The sequence below is a fragment of the Rhineura floridana genome, chromosome 4 (genome assembly GCF_030035675.1).
Source record: "Rhineura floridana isolate rRhiFlo1 chromosome 4, rRhiFlo1.hap2, whole genome shotgun sequence".
Classification (NCBI taxonomy): Eukaryota; Metazoa; Chordata; class Lepidosauria; order Squamata; family Rhineuridae; genus Rhineura; species Rhineura floridana.
Window position 1 is genome coordinate 192952906 of NC_084483.1, and position 20057 is coordinate 192972962.

General features: G+C 42.3%; 1 protein-coding gene and 1 non-coding gene across 22 annotated transcripts in view; both read right to left on the reverse strand.

Moving 5' to 3' along the window:
* NRXN1 (neurexin 1) overlaps window positions 1–20057 on the reverse strand; it is a 1438606-nt gene that overhangs the window by 798376 nt on the left and 620173 nt on the right. For all 21 annotated transcript variants that reach the window (XM_061625672.1, XM_061625683.1, XM_061625674.1 and 18 more), the window contains one exon: window positions 3086–3469. In XM_061625672.1, coding sequence (XP_061481656.1) covers window positions 3086–3469 — 384 coding nt within the window. The remainder of the gene's footprint in view (window positions 1–3085; window positions 3470–20057) is intronic.
* On the reverse strand, window positions 12846–12964 carry LOC133384710 (5S ribosomal RNA). The gene has a single exon (XR_009762650.1). It is a non-coding gene; the product is annotated as a 5S ribosomal RNA (ribosomal RNA).

The following is a 20057-nucleotide window of genomic DNA, read 5'->3' on the forward strand; positions in this document are numbered from 1 at the left end:
CGTCTCTGTCCCATAGCCAGGCCTGAAACCAGATTGAAATGGATCCAGATAATCCATATCATCCAGGAATCTCTGAAGTTGGGTTGAGTTGTAGACCATACTGAGCTAGATGGTCCAATGGTCTGACTCAATGTAAGACAGTTTCCTATGCTCATATGTTCCTATTATCCTGATTGCAAATGCTATGGTGTGTATGCTACTTTGGTGGGCAACAAGGGTGTTATTCAGCTATTCTGTCATATCAGTGCAATGGGACTTTCTCCCTTTCTTCCTGCACACACCCCACTCCCTCCCCAGATCTGCTCCAGGGGGTTGAGGGAACCCCTAGAACAGATTTTGCGGATGCACTAGAGGAGGAGAAGGGGAAAGGTTCCACTGCACTGATGAAACTCCTTCCTTAGCGCTATGTTGAATAGAATCATAAACTAATATATTACATTAGAATCATAAACTAATATATTACATTGTTGGCATTCTTCTCTTTGGGATCATTACCAACACGCAACAACATAAAACTGACATTATTTAATTATAAACACACCAATTAACTTTCTTAAAATCAAAACTAATTTTGAAATGTGATCCCTACTCCCCATAAGCTTGTCTAATTATTTCTAATCACCTTTGCTTAATATAAATATTAAATATGTGCCCCAATAAGTCTGTTTTTTCAAGCTTACCTTCCTAGCTAAAGGGGATAGGCATTAACATTTTGAAATTAACTTGCTCTTTAAAATAAGTCCAGTCCCTTATGAACTAGGATTCTTTTTAAGCTGCCGGAGACTGGTGATAGAAGAGGGGGTCCTCCTCCACTTTTCATTCCAAGATCATTTCAGCATAGTAACAAACAGGTAGATATGGATAGGCACATGTTAGATGAGATACTAGTAGTGGAATGAAACAGCTACTGTTATTGTGTTGTAAAAGCAAATGAAGCATTGTCGTTAAGAACATGGGCAGGAAATCCCTGGCTCTCATCTCAGAACTCTGTGAATGAGGACTAATATAACCTAGCAGCTGTTATAGTATCTTGTAGGGGGCACCATTCTTTTTGGGCCAGAGGGCACACAATGGGTTCCTTAGGGGCATGTCATATCGCAGAATGGCTCCCACGAGGGAGTGTCATAACACAAAATAGCTGCCGCATCACTTGATCCTCATTTCAACTGGAGATTCCAGGGGTTGAACCCAAGACCTTCTGCCATACAAAGCATACGCTTTGCCACTGAATTGTGGCAGCTTCCCTCATGCTCCACAAAATAGTGCTCAAGAGTCACTTTCGAACACATACTATGTGTACAGCACTTTCAGAGTGCATTCACACAACATTTTATTCCATTTTCCTGACAGTTCCTTACCAGATAGTGACATTTTCTGGGGACTGTCCTTTACCAAGATGATGACTGCTTTTTGTTTTTAATTGTTGTTGCTTTTTAGAAATGTTGTAATTTTGTTGGTTTGAATTTTTGTAGATTGTGTTGTTTTGATTTGTATTTATGCTTTTCTATTTGTGTGTGAGCTGCCTTGGGGGCCTTTTTGGCCGAAAGGCGGCCTAGAAATAAACCATAACATAACATAACAGATAATGAACACATTTTATTTTTGACCTTTCACCCAACATGAAAACCACTTCTGGAAATCTAGCAGAATATAGCAATAGTTTAGTGCTCATTTCTGTATTTATTGCTTCCAGGAAAAAATCTGTTTGCGACCCCATTAACCCAGAAAATCATGGGAGTAAACTGATGAAATTTGGGGCAGCATACCAGCATATAATTCTTTCCTGCCCTTTTCATGGGCGAATCATAGGGGAACAGAAGTGCATATATGCAGATGACATTCATTGTTGCATCACACCGTGACCAATGGTGTGAACAAAATTTAATTCTTTCATGGCAGTATATCAGTCAAAAAGCCACAGTTTCATAAGGCAACAGGTACTGCAGTGTGAAAAGAATGTTAGAAAGAGGGACAGAAGTGATGCCATTATAATCAGTAAAACTAACGCAATAAACCCCATGTCTGAATGCAGCCTTAGTAAGTATCATTATTTATGAAGAGCATTTCTGCACATGCCAACCTGATGCTCTACATGGCATTTTTGCAAAGAGAGAATTCTTAGTGTGCCTGAGGCCTGGTCTTGCACATGCCTCAGACTGAGAGTAGCAGAGTCCTGACATCATGGAAGAAGAGTGGATGATTCCATAGTAAAGTGCGCCTCCACATTAAAAAAAGAAAAACCTACACCACAAAAAAATCCCTTCCTATACATAAAAAAGTTAAAACACTTCTGCCCTGGGCTCCTTTTGGGATGAAGGGCAAGATATAATTATCAGAGGTTCCAATTGCTCCTTTCTGTGCTTGTTTGTTTATTTTATTTATAAAAGCAGTGCTTTTTTGGTAAAAAAAAAAATGTGAGGCACTGGTACTCATACCTTGATAAAAGTACTGTGGGTGCCAGCACAAGATGGCTGCCATGGACAGCAACAACAACAAAAAAGAGGTGCCGGTACTCCATACTGGTAAGCACTGTCAGCAAGAAAGCCCTGTACAAAAGTATTTATATACTGCAATATCATGGTGGTGCACAGCAATAAAACATAAAATATCATTAACAGAACAACACAATTATTAAAATAATGGCCAGTAAAATAATAATAATACAACTTCAAATAGCTGCATAGGCCTGCCATCATAAAAAAGTCTTCAAAAGATGCCTAACAATCAAAAGTGAGGGTGCCTGTTGAATTTCTGATAGAAGGGTGTTCCATAGCAACACTAAATGCCTGACTTCTGGTTGAGGCCAGTTGGGCCTTTGTAACACAGAGGACAACTAATAGTGCTCCTTTGGATGATCCCAGTGACTGAACTGGGATATAAGGACTCAGGTGGTCCTTAAGGTACCCTGGGTCCAAGTTGTTCAGAGCTTTGTACATCATCATCAGAGCCTTGAACCTGTCCCAGTAGCTTGTGCTTGCAGAGTGGTTTATTATTCACCCACCTGCCGTCTGAATTGGTACAGACAACTCTACCACTTCATGGACTAATTATTCTTCTAACCAAGCGGATAAAGAGATTGACCTACCTCTCTCACATGATCTTCCAAGGTAGCCTGTGCCAGAACAATCACAGACATATCTGTTCCAGCCGTCCCTGCACGCACCACTGTTTTTACATGGATTGCTCAAGCATGGTTTTGCTGTTTCCCTTGAACACGAGGGTTTCACCCCAGAGGTGCTTTGGATCTCTGCCATTTGGCGAATGTCTTTGCTTTGGCCATCAATAAACAGGTCCCGAATACAGCCCACGTAACCGTAATTGAGAAGTGCTGTCCACACCTCTGTTGGAAAGACCAAGCCGGCTTTATTTTCTGGCAACCCTCCAAGGTACAAGTCATCATCAAGGTCCAAGATCTCACTCTCTCCAGGTGCTGTATATGGTGTTCGCATAGTGTTGACAGAAATAGTACCTGTTTAGGAATAAAACAAAAGGGATTTTTTAATAGTGACACTCATCATTGATAACTTTCTTTATCCATTCATTATTTGTATGTATACCCAACTTCTGGTACAGAACCATGGCCTCCGAAGGGACTGCCGATCATAAAAGAACCAACAATTACAATAAAAATAATGTAACAGCAGTGTGCACACATGAAACACACATACACACACATGAATAAATGGGGGAAATGAACCTCATTCATTCATTATTATAGGAATCAATTCATAGTAATTTGAATGAATTATGGAAAAATGCTGGAAAATTTGTTCATTCATATTTAATTGCATACAAAATTGAGGCTCTTGAGCAATCTATCTGACATTAGGCGTGCCTGATGACCCAGAGTGGAACTACAACACCTACACATTTCATGCCATTTGGATGGCAGGGGGGCATAGAAGAGTGGCTCAGTCTCCCACTGTAATCAATGGGGGGGGAAATCAATCAACTAATGAAAATAAATGCCATTTCAACAAACAAAACACAAAAGAAATGAAGCTTTTAAAAAAGAAAAGGAAAAGGAAACAATTGTTTTCCTTGCATACCCATACAATTTACAAGAACAGCGGCAGCACAGGAAAACACAACCATGTAAAGTAATCTAAAACAAATGTAAGCAATACGCACACCAAGGAAGGACCTTTTGATTAGCAAACTGGTCAAATGCGGACTAGATGGAAATACTGTCAGGTGGATTCACAACTGGTTGGAAAACCGTACTCAAAGAGCGGTCGTCGGTGGCTCTGCTTCGGACTGGAAGGAGGTTTCGAGTGGAGTGCCGCAGGGTTCTGTCCTGGGGCCGATACTCTTCCACATTTTTATCAATGACTTAGATGACGGGGTGGAGGGAAGCCTTATGAAGTTTGCGGATGATACGAAACTGGGAGGGATAGCTAACACAATGGAAGACAGGAATAAAATCCAAAGGGACCTGGATAGACTAGGAAATTGGGCTGAAATTAATAAAATGACATTCAATAAAGACAAATGCAGGATTCTGCATTTAGGCCACAAAAACAAAATGCACGGGTACAGGATGGGAAATACCCGGCTTAGCAGTAGTGCGTGTGAGAAGGACCTTGGAATTGTAGTGGATCGCAAGTTGAACATGACCCAGCAGTGTGATGCTGCGGCAAAAAAGGCAAACGCGGTTTTGGGCTGCATAAACAGAGCTATAGTTTCCAGGTCGAGGGAAGTAATAGTCCCACTATATTCTGCATTAGTCAGGCCTCATCTGGAATACTGCGTTCAGTTCTGGGCGCCTCATTTTAAGAAAGATATAGACAAGTTAGAGCGGGTCCAGAAGAGGGCGACGAGGATGATAGCCGGTATGGAGAACAAGTCTTATGAGGAAAGGTTGAAGGAATTTGGCATGTTCAGTCTGCTGAAGAGAAGGCTGAGGGGTGACATGATTGCACTCTTTAAGTACCTGAAGGGCTGTCACATAGAGGAGGGTACAGATTTGTTCTCTGCTACCCCAGAGGGTAGGACTAGGTCTAATCAGAGCTTGGAAAAGTTACTTTTTTGAACTACAACTCCCATCAGCCCCAGCCAGCATGGCCACTGGATTGGGCTGATGGGAGTTGTAGTTCAAAAAAAGTAACTTTTCCAAGCTCTGGGTCTAATGGTTTTAAGTGGCAGGAACATAGATTCAGATTGGACATTAGAAGGAACTTCTTGACAGTAAGGGCGGTTCGGCAATGGAACCGACTGCCTAGGGAGGTGGTGGGATCCCCTTTGCTGGATGTCTTCAAGCAGAGGCTGGACAGCTATCTGCGGGAGATGCTCTAGCTGTGGATTTCCTGCTGTGAGCAGGGGGTTGGACTCGATGGCCTACAAGGCCCCTTCCAACTCTATGATTCTATGAAAGGACATCCTATGGAGGTGGGCTTTCACAATCCCCCTGAATACAGACAGTAGGTGGGCTCCTCTAGGTAGGGATTTTTCTAAAGGAAGTAATGCCACAGAGGAGATAGATTGCCAAACGTTTTTCCTGAATATATTGATATATATTCAGAGGAACATAAATAAGTGATGTGCCATATTCATATGTTACTATAGAACAATTCAGAGAAAATGGATAACTGAAGATATAACTTTGGATGGAAGCTATCAGATACAAAAATGGGGAAAAGAAGGTGGCACAACAGAGAAGACCCTCAGCTGAGGAACCACTGTTTGCAACTCAGATGGCGGGGCTATCCATAACAGGGCCATTATGGCTGATTTCAAGGCACAGGAAGGGAGGATATGGGAGGAAGGAGTTCCTCAGATAACCTGGAACAAGATGTCTAAGGCTTTAAAGGTCAGGAATCTTTCATTGCATCCAACCTTTAAAGTTTAGGCAGTTCTTTACCCATGCAAGGACCTCTGCCTGGAGCAGCAGCCTGGGCTCTGATGAGGAGGGCTAGCTGATGGGCCAGCACCAGGCATGATTGGGCCCTTGGGTACCAGCCTGCCCCAGGCCCGCAGTGTCGTAGCTCAATGCTCACCCCGATACAGGCAGCGTGGCGCTAATAAGCCTGCCTGCGCACTCCAGTATCTCCTGTTGTATGAATGACGTGTGCACTAGGGTTGCCAGGTCAGAAGCATCCCAAAACCTGAGATTTTAGGGGCGGGCCCGAGTGATGTCACGGGGCGGGCCCGAGTGATGTCATGGGGCGGGCCCGAGTGATGTCATTAAGCATGATACATTAAGTATTAATCACAGTTGCTTGGAGCGTACAATTAAAAAAAATCTGACTGGAAATTAAGCTAGACATCTTAGCTAAAAGATGGAGCCTGGGTAGGGAACATTTAATCTAGCCTACTTGCTTTTGGCAAGAAGGGTTTAAGTGCCTTCAGGCCAGGCCAGTCACCAGAATGCCACTGTAGGAAGAAAGGAGCCTAGTGTTGTGGAGGTCTTAGATAAGAGCATTCAAAGAGTACAATGGATGCCCCTGAAGGCTGCAATTCTAAACACACTTACTAAGCCCCATAGAACTCAATTGGACTTACTTCTGAGTAGATATGGTTTGGATTGTGCTGTTGGTAAAGCTTGACTAGGGATCCTCTGCAAAGACATCCATATCTAAGCAGGGTTGGCAACCCCCTGCCTGGAATGCCCTGCCCTTATCTTTTAATGTGGCTGCTCCAAACTTCTTTACAGATTTGACCCTTCACTTCAGAAAGAGGTCTGAGAAATGAGTAAGAGTAAGAAGATTCTCTATCCTTTCTGTCTGCATAGATGCAGAAGCTCTGGGCCAGGCGGGACACAGTGGCATCTCATAGAGGACACCCTCCCCTTTCATGGGGTGTATGATTTGTCCTGGCCCAGAGCAGATTTTGGGGTGGGCACCCCCAATTACTTATTTTTCCTGTATGTCTTTTTCTGCTTTGATTTTGTATGTATGTCTTCTTCTGTGCCCTGCGCCCAGCAGAATTTCTGGCCAGGCGGGATGCAGTGGCATCTCATAGAGGACACCCTCCCCTTTCCTGGGGTATATGATTTGTGCTGTCCCAGAGCAGAATTTTTGGGGGGCACCCCAGTTACTTATTTTTTTCTATGTGTTTTTGTCCATTTTGATTTTGCATTGATGCACCCATGCATGCCCGGTGCCCAGCAGAAGCTCTGGGCTGGATGGGATGCACTGGCATCTCATAGAGGACACCCTCCCCTTTCCTGGGGAATATGATTTGTCCTGGCCAGGGCAGATTTTTTGGGGGGCACCCCAGTTACTTATTTTTTCCTGTATGTTTTAGTCTGCTTTGATTTTGCATAGATGTCCTCCGTGCCCTGCGCCCAGCAGAAGCTCTGGACCAGGTGGGATGCAGTGGCATCTCATAGAGGACACCCTTTTCCTGGGGTATATAATTTGTCCTGTCCCAGAGCAGAGTTTGGGGTGGGCACCCCCAGTTACTTATTTTTTATGATTTTATGACATCATTATGTATTTATGGTAATATCAGATGCCTGATTATTTTGATTGCATAAATGTATTGTTATTCCTGACAGGGAGAGTCCCCCAATCACAGTGATATATCATACAGGGTACCCCAACATATATTTTGGGGTTCAGAGACATGTTACGTTTGGTTTGAAGTTGCTGTAGTTGTCAACTCTTCTTTTTTAGTGTTTTGAACTTTCAAGCAAATAAGGAACTGGGAACTAGGAACCAACTTCAGCATCGTATCAGTTAAATAGATTAAACAGTCGCAGGGGGTGGCTGACGTTTTGGTGTATATCTCGGGAACCAGAACACCCAGAAACTTTTTTTAAAAATTGAAGCTGAGAGTCCGGAGATTAAGGGGTGCTAGCTGGAGAGCCGGAGGCCCCCCAAAAACCAGAGACTCTGGCCGAAAACCGGAGACCTGGTAACTCTAGTGTGCACATAGCGCACATGCCTGCCATCAACAAAGATAGGGGTGGAGGAGTCAGCCTCTGAGGGAAGCACCCACCACCATCTTGGGTGATGGGAGGCATGCAAGCACAGCATGCACTGCATTCACACTGATAGGAGAGGTAGGTGGAGTGTGTGTGTACTAGCAACAGTGTAGTAGCAACTGAAGTCAATGTCAAGATCCTCACCCTGAGCAGCAGCCTGGGTTCAGATTGCAATTTGGTCAGGACAGTCCAAACCTAAAAGTGCAGAAGCATCAGAGGCCTACCCATCATGGCCTGAGCCACAGCCTAAGCCCACTGGACCAGGCGTTCTTGAGACTCTCAAGGCAAGACCTCTGGAGTCCAGACCTCTGGAGCCTGCACCCCCTGAGGGGCAAGGCTCTTCCACACCAGGCACCAGCATCCCCTTGTCAACTTGGCAATGCGGTAACCCACCAAGAGGGAATTATTGGAAAAGAGGAGGCCAAGCCAGAAGCCTGGTACTTGAACTCTTCAGTTCCTCAAAAGGGGTAGATCCTGGGAGGTGTGACCTGACCCCAGAAGCACTAAGCTTTCAGTTTTCTCTCAGCCCCCATTTATTTATGATTTATTTATGTAATTATTACATCTACATCCCACCTTTCCTCCATGGAGCTCAAGGTGGTGTAGATAGTTCTCCTCCCTCTCCATTTTAGCCTCACAACAACCCTATAAAGTAGGTTAGGTTGAGAGAATGTGACTGGCCCAAGGCCACCCAGTGAACTTCATGGGGGAGTAGGGATTTGAACCCTTGTCTCCCGGGTGCTAGTCCAGCACTCTAACCACTACACTGCACGCTGGAGTAAGTGGCTCACTTGACACTTTCCTTGGCACTGCAACCAGTGTCCCTTCTAGCTCCCTTGCCCCATCGCACCCGGTTGGGATCCTTGTCAAAACCAGAACAGGACAAACCAGTACAGTAGCAAGGAAGCGGGCGGCTGCTTCTCACATTTTAAATACTGCATGAAAACTGTGTAAATATTAAATAAACACTAACGTGCAAGTAAGACTGGGTATTCCTCTGCTCTGGGTAAGCACATTTCCATAACACATCTGTTCTGCGCTTGGGGGTACACCGTGATCAATATTGCATGGTTCAGCTATAGGGCAATGGTGGACAATTAATTGCCTTTTGGCTTCTTTAAAATCTATGCTTTTATTTAAAATTTATAATCCTGCCTGTGAACCCTACAGACTAGGACCACATAACACGTTAAAAATAAGACACCAGAAATTAAAACCAATACCCTCCTCTCCTAGCTTTGCCTATGACGTGAATGGTGTTATTTTCACAGAGTTTTTCTAAATAATGTTTTGTTTTTGTTATGTGCCTTCAAGTCGATTATGACTTATGGCGACCCTATGAATTGGTGACCTCCAAGAGCATCTGTCATGAACTGCCCTGTTCAGATCTTGTAAGTTCTGGTCTGTGGCTTCCTTTATGGAATCAGTTAAAACACGTTTCCTATGAGCAGAGCTTCCTACCTAGACCAGAGCCATGTATGGTGCAAGACTTCACAAATTCATGGTGGATAGGCTATCAATGGCTACTAGCCACGATGGTTATGTTCCACCTGTATTGTCAGAGGCAGTATGACCCTGAATGCCAGTTGCTGTAATAAGAAGGAAGAAGAATGCTGTTGTGCTCAGATCTTGCTTTTGGGCTTCCCATAGGCTACTGGTTGGCCACTGTGAGAACAGGATGCTGGAGTAGATGGGCCATTGGCCTGGTGCAGCAAGTGTTGCTTATGTTCTTATCACTTTGCTAAACCAAAGCTCATTTCTAAGGTCCTGTAAACAGCCCTTGCACAACATTACATCATACTGTTCTGGAGCCCCGGGTTTTACATTTTAATTAACTCTGAACTGGTGGCTCAGCTTCCTGCCAGCAAACCATGACAGATCAGCATTTATTTACAAAGGCGACAGAAATGTAAAGAGCAGGCAGAAGGGCCCAGATATCCTTGATTTTTCAGAATTATGATTTCCATTCACGGGTACATCCAATTAAAAATCTTTTCAACTGTTGAAACAGGGACCTGGCAATAGCCTATGATGTTATTAAATATAGCAGTGTGTGCTGGAGCACCTGGTCTAATTTACTCATTTTATATATGCAGCTTTTTCAGACAGTCTCAGAAAGACGCCGTACATTTCATACGCATGTCCTATATGCTGTTTAGTAACCCCATGTTGCTAAGAAAGCTAAGCGAGACAAAATGAAAACAAAGCAGCTTTTTCCAAAATGTTAGGAAGCTGCCTTATACTGAGTCAGTCCATTGGTCCATCTAACTCAGTACTGTCTACACTGACTGGCAGCGACTCTCCAGGATTTCAGACAGCGAGTCTCTCCCAGCCCCACCTGGAAATGTGGAGGATTTCACCTGGGGCCTTCTGCATGCAAAGCAGATGCTCTACTACTAAGCCAGGGCCCTTCCCTATTACCCAAACCCTTGACTTTCCGGCCATATCTGTTTGCACTAGAACCACCCCACGTGGTCCCAACCATCTGCCCAGGCGTGTGCAACTAGGAAAGGAAGAGGGATTCATTCAGTACATTTTTCACTGCAGACCAACTCAACCCAATGCTCCTGAACTTCCTTGTGAATCAGAGGATGCAGTTCTCCACATTTTGCAATGCTGGGTTTCAGCGCACGGAAAGGGCATACAAAGCTATGTATGTTATGTTTAAAAAGGCATACAAAATGTGTATTGTATGGGGAAATGCACTGAAAGATATGGAAATGAGTATTTATGTAAAAATCATGGATTTTACATATAAAGTGAGTACAAAATGTGTACAGCTTAAATGCAGACTGTCCGTATGTTGTTTTTAAATATCTGCACAAAACAGAAAAGAATAGACATAGTTGTATTCAATTAAGTCTTACTCAGAGTAGACCCACTAAAATTAAGGCACTTTAGTAGTCATGTCCACAAACTTCAATAGGTTTCCGAATAGGACAAGCACTGAATACCATCCATATGATTTAGCCTGCGGCCTAAAAATGGTTCCTCATCTCTGGTCTAAACTACTGCCCTATGCTTCCTCAGGTCAAAACACCAGGGACCTTGACCCTTGAGTGGGAGCCCAGTGTTCTCTCTCTGATAGCTTAGTCATGATGACTTGATCCCTGACAGGACACCTGCCCAGTAACACACCCATCCAGCAAAGTACCTCCCAGTTCTTTGGATTCCATGAGCTGCCACTAGAAGAAGAATGCAGTTAACTTAGAAAACACTCCAATGATTGCTTATCCCTAGAAAGCAAGGGCAATCCATAAAATATCTTTGGTTACTTAAGACTGCAGTGAATAACTAGATGGCATAAGGGCGGGCAGGGGGAACATACTCCACAACAGTGGTTTGAAATGGATATCTTAAAAACACTTCTCTGAGTGAGAGAGTGATTACTCTGAACCTCTAATTATATACTCCGGAGACAGCCATGTGCCTTTTTCTCCCCCTATAATTTCCAGCGCTTCAATTGGAACTCTGACTTTAATTCAAAATCTCAATGACTTCTTAGCCTTTAAATGCTGGCTTAGCTGTGGAAACCGCTGATACAATCTGCTTTACACTGCCATGCACAACTGGAGTTTGACAAGAATAATAAGTTTCCTCTCTGATTCTGATGCGTAATGATGCTTTTCCAAAAGGGTGAATGGCAGCTGGAGCAGGGAAATCCTTGCAAGGTTATTCCTTGAATATGCCGACGAGATTAACTAAACATTCAAATGACACCGCAGCTTCACAACACAGTTATGAATACAGACCTGGCAGGTTGCAAATCCCGCAGACAACAAATACCTTTGCAGTTTGTTTTTGTGGGGTTTCTAGCCCCCCCCACTTTGGACTCCCCCCTTTGCTTTAACTGCAATGTTGGTAATACTGTAACAGCAAAACAGCAAAACATTTCCCATAGGCATGTGTTAATGAGCCTCTTGAATAGTATTCATTATCTCAGCAATTTAGCTTTCAGAAGCCTGCTTACTAAATTCAAAACGCTCATGCCAATATGTAGTTCTAAACCTTGTCTCATCAGTTGTGATCTGTTTCAAAAGGAAAAAGAGGGGGAGAGTGCACAGGTGGCCCACCCACCTTTATCTCTGCATTTCTTCTCTTTAGTACATTCAGCACTGGGGCAAAGGTCTGTAAACTGCTGATCTGCAAATGAAGGATTCTTCCCAATAGTTTGCATGTGGCCCAAATTAACTACGAAGCAGTAAACAAATGCAGGCCATCTGTATGCATTTGCTCTGTGAGAAATCTGCAGAACACTGATAGGTTTCCACCGGGCCTTGAAGACCTGGCTGTTCAGGCAGGCCTATGGGATTTCTGGGATGGGTTAGTTTTTAATGTTGTTTCAAATTGGTAGAGTGGTGTTGGACGAATTGTGGTTTTCATAATTTTATATTGTATTATCGTATCAATGTACGTCGCCCAGAGTGGCCGTTAACTCGGCCAGATAGGTGACTCATAAATAAAATTTTATTATTAGTATTATTATTTATTCAGTCTCCAGTGTCCCTGACAGAGATTTCTGTGTACTTGGGTTTGTCCTTTTTATTCCACCACAACCTTTAGACTATGGATACTCTTAGGTCAGGAGGCCCTCCAGGCCTCTTCATCTGGTCCTCAGAACTCTCTCTAGTCCACATCCCTCACTGGTCCTGCTTCACACCCTGAGTGTTTTTGTACCTGGCAAGAATGTGTCCTTCAGCAATGATAATGCCTCCTGCTTATCTGGATAGAGAGGAGTGTGTGAGCATTTGTAGAAATCAGACTGTTGTTGTTGTTGTTGTATGCCTTCAAGTCGATTATGACTTATGGCGACCCTATGAATGGATGTAAGGTTTTAATGGTAAGAGGTATTAAGAGGTATTCATAAGGTTTTCATGGTAAGAGGTATTCAGAGGTGGTTTACCATTGCCTTCCTCTAAGGCTACAGCACCTGGTATTCCCAGGCGCTCTCCCATCCAAGTACTAACCAGGCCTGACCCTGCTTAGCTTCCGAGATCAGACAAGATCGGGTATGTTCAGGGTAGTATGGCCGTAGGCCAGACTACTGCAGAAAGGTAAAATTTCCATTTATTGCTCTGTCGACTTTTGCCTCTGGCCCTGCCCGCCACTGGCATGTGACCCTTGGGAGATAGCTCAGAATGGAATGTGGTCCTTGGGTTGAAAAAGATTCCCTTCTTTTGCTTTAGGCTATGTCTAATGTCAGAGCAGGGAATGGTATCTGGTGAAACCAAGCCTAGTGGGGAGGAGGTAAACAGCCGGAATATAGAACTGCCAATGGCATATTATCCATAAGAGCTAAACATGGAATGGCCATATTCAGAGCCAATGTATCACAGAAAAAAACAACAATGGAGAGGATTTTTTTCTCACACTTTGTTCTAAGCTTCTAGGAAGATCTGGCTACGATCACTGTTGGAGATTGGCTACTGGAGTCCTCTTATGCTCAGTGTTAGCTGATCAGCAGCCACTGAAGGTTTATCAAACAGGAAACATTTTCTAGTTGTTCAAAAAATGTGGTAAGCAGTTGCATAGCTCTTGCAGGAGCAATGCCAATGCCACGCTGACGGATTTGCAGCCCTGGATTAAACTAATGGCTCTTTCCAATATCACTCCGGTGACACGGAACCCATTGCAGCATATCTTCACGGTATTGTTGGAAGGATCTGTCAATGTTGGTTCTCTCAGTTTCTCTTTTTTAAAATCTTAAAGTCAGTTCTGCACATTTTTGCACCACGGGGCAATTTTTGTTCATGAAAATTGGTCAGCATTTTAATGTGAATTTCTCCTAATAAACACATTTTTGTATGCAGTTCTGATTAATGCACATACTTTTGTAAGCAATTTCTCCTAATATAATGCATCTTGTATGTTTTTCCCACTAATATCAATTTCTATGCACATTTCTGCCTAAGACATGTATTTTTGTAAACATTGGTTGGAGAACTGCATGGCAAAATTCAGAAAAGTGCAAGTTTTGAAGGACGTCCATGTTTTGGTTCTCATATTGTTTTGGAAAGTGAAAATCAAGTGGCTTTCCCTTTAAATGCAAGCTGAATCACATTTCTCCTCCATCCCTATTGAAAGCATGAAACTGCATTAGTAGGAAGAGGGAACCACAATTACTTTGCATAAACGCACTAAGCCTAAATGTAGGGGAACAGTTTGTGAATGTTTTCACTCACCCCACCCCACAAAAAATGACCTCAGTTTCAGCAATATTTGCAAACAGGCACCCCCCCCAAAAAAAAGCATTTTGGGGTCTGCTGCCAAGGCAACCAGGCTGCCTCCTCACCACAAGTCAATTGTGCTCAGTCAATTAACCTGGGAAGAACACAGACAAGGGCAAGCATCTGAAGGTGAATCCCACTGAAAGAAGCACAGTGCGGACAGACATTCTCATCTGGATGTAGATGCCGTCTGTCTCCGCTGCATTATTTTAAATGGAATGTGAATGTGAATCAGATGCATTTCCCTGCATGTGTTTGTAACTATTTTTAGAATGGGCAAAAATGTCAATTTTGGTTTCTCTCAGATTCCAATTTTTCCTTCCAATCTTAAATTCAGTTCTTCACAACTGTTTGTGATTTTTTTTATTAAAAAGTCTCATAAGAATTCATCAGAATTTTAAAGCAGATTTCTCCTATGTTTTGCAAAGCAATTTCCCCTGACATGAATTTTTATATATTATTGTCACTAATATATACAATTTTACCCTAATATATGCACTTTTCTACACATTTTCCGGCTGCAGAACTGTGTTGCAAAATTCAGAAACATGCACATTTCGAAGGATGTCTGTGTTTCAATTTGCTTATTGTTTCACAAAGTGCAAATTAGGAAAGTTTGCTTTTAAATACAATCTGAATTTAATTTCTCCCCATCCCTAAACTATGTGTGTGACTTAAGCTAGATCAAAGCTGAAGTCTAGCCATGCAGAACTACTGAACAAAGAAACAACCAACACTGTGACGCAAGACACGAAACACCAGCCATGTTGCCTGGAAATGAGAAGGCATCTTCTTTTTCTCTCTCATTCAAAGTGAGGCTAATGGGAAATATTTATTGCCTTTGGTGATGTAATCATGTGGTCCAATCTGATTGGTTATGTGCACTGTGACACAATCATGTTCACTATGGGATGCCCAGATGAGGATCAGGTGGTGAAGAAACTTATTTTCATGAACAAAAAAAATTGGTACTGAAGGAAGCAACATCGTGGGAACTGTGCACAGGCATAAAAGGATGTGCAAAAGAGTCAAAGGTTTTGTTTTTAAAGAAGCATTCATCCTCCAAAAAACGGCAGCTTTCCCATCAAAAACCAAACTTTATGTAAATTTGGTACAACACCCTACTTCTGGGAATCTGCAGCAATGGTGGTGATGTCAAAAGGTCTGCAGCATGGCTTCTTACGTCGCCAGACTGGTGTCAGCTTGAGCTATTCTGCAGCACTCCTTGTGCCCTGAGGTGACATTTAATGGTACTCTAAGGATATTCAATAGTGCTCTAAGTTATTCCAGTATTGAAATTCATCAGATCTAAGCTTTTGGCTAAAATAAATCAAATTTCAGGTAGAGGAGTAAGGACATCCCTTGGTTCTATAACTTGGAGCAGTATTACAAATAACTGAAAGAGTCAGAAAGAGTGAACTGATTGGAAGGGGGGTAAATCACTATGACTGCTGACCTAGCAATCAAGAGTTAAGGAAATTGAGATATTGGATTTAGACATGTCACAGCTCTTTCTTATGTGTAGTGGATTTTCAGGCTAGCCAGAGATATGCAAGAGCAAAATGTTGCAAAACACAGAGAACGTAGATCAGCAAAAACAAACACACAAAACCCACCAGATTGGCCATTTATAACAGGGTTCAGGAAAGTGTCCAGTCTGATTGGCGAAAATATGGAACCTGTGACAGCAATTATGAATACACTTCTTGATGTCTGACAAGTTCCAGAAGGGTGGCTGTGTTTGTTGGTTTTGTTGCAAAAGACTAAGGGAGGATTGAGACATAGTGTTAAACTAGAGTTTAGTGTTACATACATGAGCCTTGGGCTTGTGTGATGCTCATTCCTCTATCCTCCTCCAGCACAGGCACATGAAGATAAGAAGCATCCACTTCTATTTTAACTAACCACAGTTTGTTGTTTCATTCAAACTGGGACTAACTGTACTTAATTTAAACTATGGCTTGTCTAAACAAATAAAAATCCAAACATGGTTTCCGATCCTGGCTTGTATAGGTAAATCGTAGTGAAATCTAGTGACGGACTGAGCAGTCTAATTCTGTCTCATTTCAGTCTCACTGGTACTCAGTCATAGGTCTGTTCCATCACACTTTGTGCAGTTTTTAGAAGTCCACATTTAAATTGGATGCATTTTGTTCACATTTTCATGTAAAATACATACATTTTAATGTAAATCATGTACTTTTCCCATGCTTTTTAATACATTCATCTGTAAAATAAGATTTTTACGCATTTTATGTAAAATATGTATTTTGAGCACCTCAAAACTACATTACAAAATGAGTTGCATTCTAATCTGCAAGAAAATTCAGAAACATCAGATTACGTCAGTCAACTGTAAAAAAGTGGACTAAAATAATTCTTCCTCTGCCCTAGTTAAATTTAACCTTATTTTCCAGTTTGAATAAAAAAACAACTTACAAATTACTCCTTGCACTCATACCAGAGGATGACAGAGGGTGAAGTAGACTTATTCACATCACTAAACTATGGTTTTGTGTTATACCCAAATCAGGTTTAAAAATGTCAGGGCATCTTAAAGATTATGCGCTCTGGTCTGACCCTCAAAACTGTACATCATTACACACACACACACAATACCCTAAGGCTCTTTGTAGGTTTTGGCGTTCATGTAAAGTTGATCAATTCTTTACTTTTTGTAATATCAGAAAGCAAAAGCAACAAACAAAAGCAGTACAGTAGGGCCCCGCTCATACGGCGGATTCCGTTCCAGACCCCTGCCGTAAAGCGGAAAACACCGTAAAGCAGAACCCCATTGACTTTAATGGGCTGCGTCGCGCGAAAATGGCGCAAAATGTAACAAAAGAGAAAAAAATAGCTTTTAAATTAAAAATGAAAGCCGCCGCATCAGCGGAACACCTTAAAGCAGAACGCCGTAAAGTAGAGCCCTACTGTACGTATCCTTCCTAGCCCTAATCCCAACATCCTGTGTTCAAATGTAGTAGAAGAAAAAGAGAATGCCAGTAAGAGAGAGCAAAGGACAAAGAGAAGGAGATACAGAGAAGTAGAATAAAAGTCAATTCAGTTGTATCTGGGTGGAGTCAGGTGCTTCCTGTTGCTATTCTGTTCTTCGTGGAGGAAGACAATAAAGTTGTTGTCTAGCCTTCTGACTGTTGTGACTTTCTAAGCCAGTGGTTCTCAAACTTTTTTGGTTCGTGGTGCACTGTAAAACATATAAAAATTTTCTGGTGCACTTTGTGTACAAAATTAAAAATATATTAATATATTTTAAGCTATGAATAAAAATAACTATACAAATGGGTTTCTTCTCATTTTTTAAATATACTTTCATAATATTTGCGGCACACCTAGTCACCTCTTGCGGCGCACCAGTGTGCCGCGGCACACCATTTGAGAACCACTGGTCTAAGCCTTGACATCTGCAGAGTGGAACACTGATAGGACAAGTCCATAGCATATGAACTAATGTTTCTCCAGGGACATCGTATTTACAGCAGAAGTTGCTATCAATAGGTCCTAGATTTCTGTGTAATCCATTTGAAGTTGGATAATCATGCAAAACATATTTGTTGTATCAGCGGAAGCCTCAAGTCCAGTAAGGGCAGGTTAAATAGTGTTGAGACTGCAGCTCCACCGTGAGATGTATTCCTATGAACTGAATTGCCTCCATATTCTGTTTAAACTAGGGGCTGGCTAACCTGCAGCCCTCCAAATATTACTGCACTCCAGTTCAGGCATACAGCTGAAGGAGGAGAGCAAGATACACAGAGTGGAAGGAAAAGTAAAGTAAAGGGGGAGAAGGGTAAATCAAGGACTCCACATATTTTCCTCCAGGAGTGGAAAAAGCCATTTAGGGAGACAATGTTGAGTGAGAAGAAAATGTCAAGGAGGAAAGTGTTCAGAAGTCTCCCCTGCCTGCCAGTCATCCACTCCTTATTTTGGACTTCTGTGGCTGCTTTTCTTCAAGATTATACCAGTAAGTGGAATCATGGAACTGTCCATCACCTGTAATTTGGCCTTCATATTATAAATCCCAAGAACACTATGATATCATAAATTACAGTCACTATGTAGTACAATAGTTATATATTACTATATTCCATTTTACTCTTAGCAGAAACTTGGCTTAGAAGCCCACTGTCATTGTTAAAAGAAATATTACAACACAGGTGGGCATATTCTTCTGATAGGCTTTGGATTAATCGCCAAAGCCAATCAATTGCAACCGGGGACAGAACAAGGCATTACAACAAACATGCCTATCACTGAAAGAGGAGTCTCACATCCCCTCCTCTTCCTCTATAATGTCTAAGATTACAAAACCATGTTCCAAGTCTGCCTGGCCCTGCATTGGCTGATGCTTGCTGGGGCAAGGAAACTTGGGACTACAGCAATACTCCATCATGGATTTTGTGTCACTAGACATTACCAAAAAGAGCAAGAGAATGAGATACAGGGCTGCTGTTTTTTGGTGGAGCTGGGCATCTGCCACAAATACATCACTACCTAAAAGGGTGGCTGGATGGCTAGACAAACCTGTGTATTTGTATGATTCAACCCATAATTGGGCTGGGTTGGGTTCAACCTGCCCTGGGCTCCTACTGGGAGAAAGGGCGGAATATAAATCTAATAAAATAAATAAAACAAATAAATACATAAATAAATAATTCCATTGCTTTCTGTTTTCAGATTAATCTATGAAATCTTCTCAACATAGCATTGAAATATGTATTTTCTCTCTTTAGCATCTCCATATGGTTGCATGCGCCTGAAGTGATTAGCCCCACTCTACGCTGGAGGCACAGAAATGACTGTCTGGTTATGCGGGTACCCCTGGGCTTGTAAGCTATACATACAGTCACATCAACAGTACTTTTTGCAAGGTTTTATCAATGTGCGTCAGCATTGTATTGGGACAGGGGAAAGGCATGAAGAAAGTGAAAGAACTGAAACGAGTGGTAATATATTCAAGTATACTATTTTGCACTAATAATAATAATAATAATAATAATAATAATAGTAATAATAGTAATAATAAAACAACCTGGCCTTTACCCTGAAGTTCCAGTATGGGTTATAACAATTTAAAACATATTCTTAAAAACAAAGGCCAGGATAACGAAGTGAGTCTTCAGCATTAGCCAAACACTGCATAGTGAAGTTGCCAGATGCACCTTTGTAGGGAGGGAGTCCCCCAACTTAGGGGCTGCCACTGAGAAGGCCCTCTCCTGGGCCACCCCCAAGCTTCTGAGGGTGGCAGAACTACCAAGAGGGCCCCTTCTGCCAACTTAACACCTGAGAGGGTCTGTAGGGAAGGAGGTGGCCTTTCAGATATTTGGGATGTTTAGGGCTTAAAACACCTGTGTGGGCACCCTAAATTGGCCCTAGAAACCAACTGGCAACCAATGCAGCTGTTTTAAAACAGGGGTTCTATGAAATCTAAATGGAACCACAGCCAGTAATCTGGCTGCTTCATTTTATTTATTATTTTGAATTTCTTGAATCATTTTCAAGAGCAGCCCCACATAGAGTGCTTTGCAATAATCCAATTTGGAAGTTAGCAGAGCATGGAGTACTGTGGCCATATCATTTCTTCCCAAAAGGGGCTGCAGCTGTCAAACCAGCCATAGCTGGAAAAAGGCGCTCCTAGCTACCGAGGCCACCCGAGCTTTCAGTGACCAGGAGTTTCATATTCTCTGCTATTTGTATTTTAAAAACTGCCACTCCAGCTGCTCTGAGAATGCTGTTGCTGAGTAGTTATGATCTCTCTCTCTCTCTCTCTCTCTCTCTCTCTCTCTCTTCTCTCAAATGCTTGAAAACATTTATTTGCAAAATGGGTAGTACTTGATTATCTGATAAGTGTTTATCTCATTCGCTGTATTGTCCAAAGTGTTTGTTTAGGA